General features: G+C 31.3%; 1 protein-coding gene across 1 annotated transcript; it reads right to left on the bottom strand.

Annotated features, from left to right (window-relative positions):
- Nucleotides 1–1,517: 1,517 nt before the first annotated feature.
- On the bottom strand, nucleotides 1,518–4,581 carry LOC126965127 (60S ribosomal protein L24). Its single transcript, XM_050808594.1, has 5 exons — nucleotides 4,491–4,581; nucleotides 4,297–4,372; nucleotides 4,017–4,102; nucleotides 3,776–3,937; nucleotides 1,518–1,678 (listed from the first exon to the last, which is right to left on the bottom strand). Exons 1-5 carry the CDS (start codon nucleotides 4,493–4,495, stop codon nucleotides 1,540–1,542), a joined length of 468 nt encoding a protein of 155 aa, XP_050664551.1. The 5' UTR covers nucleotides 4,496–4,581; the 3' UTR covers nucleotides 1,518–1,539.

Below are 4,581 nucleotides of genomic sequence, written 5' to 3' on the forward strand. Positions count from 1 at the left end.
CACCCTGTCACGAATTATTATGAGGACAAACTTAGTAAGAGCTCCGTACCTGCAGTGAATCAAAGCCCAGATGTCCTTGTAAAAAGAGTGTTGGGTACATAAATGGATAGTATCCATATTGCCTCTTATACAAGTGTCTCAGGAATTGTTTTTGGACTTGTTCGATCGTTAAAGTATATTTACTCTCATGTGAGTTCCAAACAACTGAGTTGCACTCAAGAATACTACGGCCTAGCGCCATAATATAAAGGATACGATACTTGTCTCAAGGTGACGAGCGCAATTGTAGTGCCGCTCAGAATTTTTAGGTTTGTCAAGAATCCTGAGAAGCACTGCATTGTAATGGGTAGGACGTATCAATTACCATCAGATGAACGTCCTGCTCGTATCGTCCCTAATTTTCATTTAAAAAAAAAGGTATTTTAAAATTTTTCTAAGTTCGGTAAAATCATGTATAGAAAATGTGAAACACAAGCCAGGCGACACGAACGGTGATTGCGACACAGGAATACTTACTTCTACGATAATCACAGCGATACTGCGGCAATAATATAAAAAATTGGTTCCATACCACCAGCCAACCACATTTATATAATTTCTTTTTCTTAGAATTTAATAAAAGCAAATTAATTTTAAACCAGTTATGCACTAAGAGCTGCATTACTTTCTTTGACAATGAAAGCACCTCGGCCAACTTTCTCCATGAAATAGCAAAGTAGTGTCTTACACATTTGAGCAGACTTGCCTTTTGTAGTTTACAAGGTCATTAAATAGTGTGGATCCTAGAACAGCACCCTGAAGAATGCTCTATATTTAACATAACTAAAAATGTGATTGTTAATCACGTGAAGTGTCCAATTGTATGTAGTTAATGCTGTCAGTAATAATAAAAAATTTTCTCTTACACCCTTTTTTTCAATTTGATGCATCATCTATGCAGTCAGCAACATGGAACTCTTCTGGTGTTAGAAGATAATGGGTTGCTGTGATGACATACCATCAGGTGACAAGTATATTATCTTCCCCTCCAATAAAAAAATATGGTGGTGTATAGATTGCAGTATATCTTGTGTTTAATAAAGGATATGTGGACAGATAAATCAAAGGGGAGTAAGGATAAATAATTATTACATAATCACTAGCTGACCCAGCAAACATTGTATTGCCGATATTAAAATCGCCATACAAAAGTAACTGTTGATCGTAGATGGGTGAAAATTTGAAGTTGTATTTTTTGCTGACTTATAATCAAATTTAAAAAAAAATGTCAAAATTAAAAAAACAAAATTCCTATGGACCACATTTTATTACCTTATCATTTAGGGGGATGAAAAATAGATGTTGTCCGATTCTCAGACCTACCCAATATACACTCAAAATTTCATGAGAATCGGTCAAGCCGTTTCAGAGGAATTCAATGTTTAACACCATGACATGAGAATTTTATATATTAGATACATAATTACAGTTGTATAATAATTTAAATAAACCATGTACAGAAAATAAAAACAAAAATGTAATTTCTTAACCTTTTAATGATTATCGTTTTCCACCTATACGGGTGGTTGGTTTCTGTGTAACCTTTGCAGCCTTAGCTTTAGGAGGAGCCTTAGCTTTGGTAGGAGGTGCAGTGGTCTTCTTTGCAGCTTTAGTGGATTTTTTGGCCTCCTTTGCAGCTCTGAAAAATAGATATAATTATCTACATTACTCATCAGCGCTTAAAAACCACGGTTTAAACGATTAATATGGGACATAACATAAACATTAGTTTATTCTGTACATGATACATGTGTCAAAGAAGCACAAAATACAAACAAGACTCTTAGTAAATAGTCCATATAAAAATAGTAGTTAATTGATTTTCATTAGCCTAAGCTGAAACTTAGCTATAGCCATTTGATATTTCCATTATTAATTTAATCTCAAAACTTTACAGGCCAATCCCATTTTAGTCAACCATTTCATGGACAACTTAACACTGAATAGTAAACTTAAAAAACCAGCTAATAAATCAAAGCATTTGAGAATGGTAATTTTATATGTTAATCAATAAATTATATTTTATTGATCTTAACACCTTTACAGTTATAAACCCAAACAATTATAATATAGACATGCTAGTTCAATGACCTTAATTCCTAAAATTATTTTATATATATATTTATAACATACGAAGCCAAAGTTGTATACAATACCGATCTTTATTATAGAAATTGTATACAATCCACTGACAGGCTAACTAGACATGCATAATAATAATAATTATATTGACACACTCTTACACAAATTAACTTGCCCCAAACTAGGCATAGCCTGTACTATGGGTACAAGACAACGATATATTTAATACAATATACTTACATAAACATACATATAAACATCCATGACTCGGAAACAAATATCCATATTCATCATATAAATGATTGCACCTACCGGGATTCGAACCCGGGACCTCTAGCTTACATTATAATGAACATATAACAAAAAACTGAAAAACAATACATTCTTTGCAAATTTTAAAAACTTACATTTCTAAAATATAACCAATTTAAGATGTAAATAAACAATTTGGTGACCTGTATAGCCGAGTGGTTAGCGATCCTACCAGTAGGTGCATGCATTTTTATGATGAATATGGATGTTTGTCCCGAGTCATGGATGTTTAAATGTATTTATGTATGTTTATACGAATTTATGTATGTTTAAGTAGGTATATTGTATTAAATATATCATTGTCTAGTAACCCATAACACAGGCTATTTATGCTTAACTTGGGGCAAGATGATTTGTGTAAAAAGTGTGTCATTATTGTCAATATCAATATATTATTAAATTTGAACTATAAAATATTTCAATGTAAGAATAAAAAATATAATAAAGCAAGAATAAAACAAAACATACATACAACATAAAAAATTAAAGGGGCAATTCTAAGTGGTGAAATGTTTTTTTAAAAGATGAAGCTGATTGTTGGAAAATATCTAAATTGTCTCTAAAAAATTTGTTGTTGTATGTAATGACTACTCTATTTACAGAGGTGGCCATGCCAAGGTTACTCCTATCAAATCATTGTTGACTTCTAGCACTGCTAATCCTACTCTCTTTAACAAATTTTGACTATTGATACCTCTATTTATAATTTGATGTAAAAAACAAAGATCTATTAATTGTCTATGATTACAAAGAGAGAAAGATTTTTATATTTTTAGATGATCGTAATAGCTTTAAGTTTATTTCAAAAAATTATCTGTGTACACCAATTGCTGTAAAGATTTCTTTTGCACTCCTTCTATCCTGTAATTATAAAATTGATACTGGGGATCCTAAGTGAACTAATGCATCATTGATCAATATTCAAGTCTACTATGTATCAGAATTAAACAAAACTATTCGATAATGAACTTTTAATTCTTTTGAAGCTTAATGTCAAATAATGTCCATAAATAAATAATAAAACCTATTTACCAATTACACCGGAAATTAAAAAAATATTGAGTACCTGGTTGTATATAAACATCCAAAAAGTTGTTGAGGCTAATGTTGTCATATTAGGACAGGTGAGTTTGTAGACAAGATGTAAGAACTTAACTTCCAAACAAAAAACTCACTGTTTTATATTTAGTGTCCCTATCTCACAGTATGACCATTTACACTGTACTATATACTGATCTGTGGTTACTTTTCAGTGGCACCATAATTAATGTGTTAAGTACTTCATCAATTACAATAATTAAAAAGTATCATGTTAAAGTTTAATAAATTGTTAGTTCCTTACTTGATTGCCTGCTCTCTCTGGGCTTTCCTTACTTCAGGTTTCATGTTACGTTTGGCCATGATGTCACTCAATGAAGCACCAACAATAGCCCTTTGGTACTTTTGGGTTCTTCTAGTACGCTTTTTAGTTTGTTCTTCTTCTTGACCTTTCTTAAACTTTCGTCTAGAAAATAAGATAAATTTAATGATTACAAGAATACAGAACTCAAAACAAAATTATTTACAACAATAAAATTAATTACCTGTATAGCACCGTCCATGTTACTTTACGAGGATTTCTCCTCATTAGATGAGCAGCCTCACATTTTGAGTTCAAGAATGTAAAGGTCTGAAATTTTAGTCAAATTATTAGTCTGTATCCTCAGGCCTAATAAATATTAACTTATTGCGAATGATTGTAATAGCAAATAAAACCTAACCTTTAACTAAGAAGATATTAAATACAGCTGATATAAGTATTTAGTACTGATATTACGAGGAGCTATAACATAATTTTCGCAAATTATTGATGAGTGAACTAACCTTTCCATCAACCTTAACCATGGTTTTGCCATGGCCAGGATATATCTTGTAACCGCTGTAAGCGCAAAGGCCGATCCTGAAAATATAACACTCATTGTAAAGATAAATTTTAACACTATTTTTTTGAAAGTAGGAAACTCCAATAAATAAGTAGATTTTTAAAATATCTAAGGATAAAAACAGAAACAACGTACTTCATTTTGACGTCTTCTTAAAAAGAAACAAAGAATGAAAGAAATAAACAGCTAAAGCATAAACGATCTGCTGTCACTTGTCAGTCTCTCA

Source organism: Leptidea sinapis, chromosome 6 (genome assembly GCF_905404315.1).
Source record: "Leptidea sinapis chromosome 6, ilLepSina1.1, whole genome shotgun sequence".
Classification (NCBI taxonomy): domain Eukaryota; kingdom Metazoa; phylum Arthropoda; class Insecta; order Lepidoptera; family Pieridae; genus Leptidea; species Leptidea sinapis.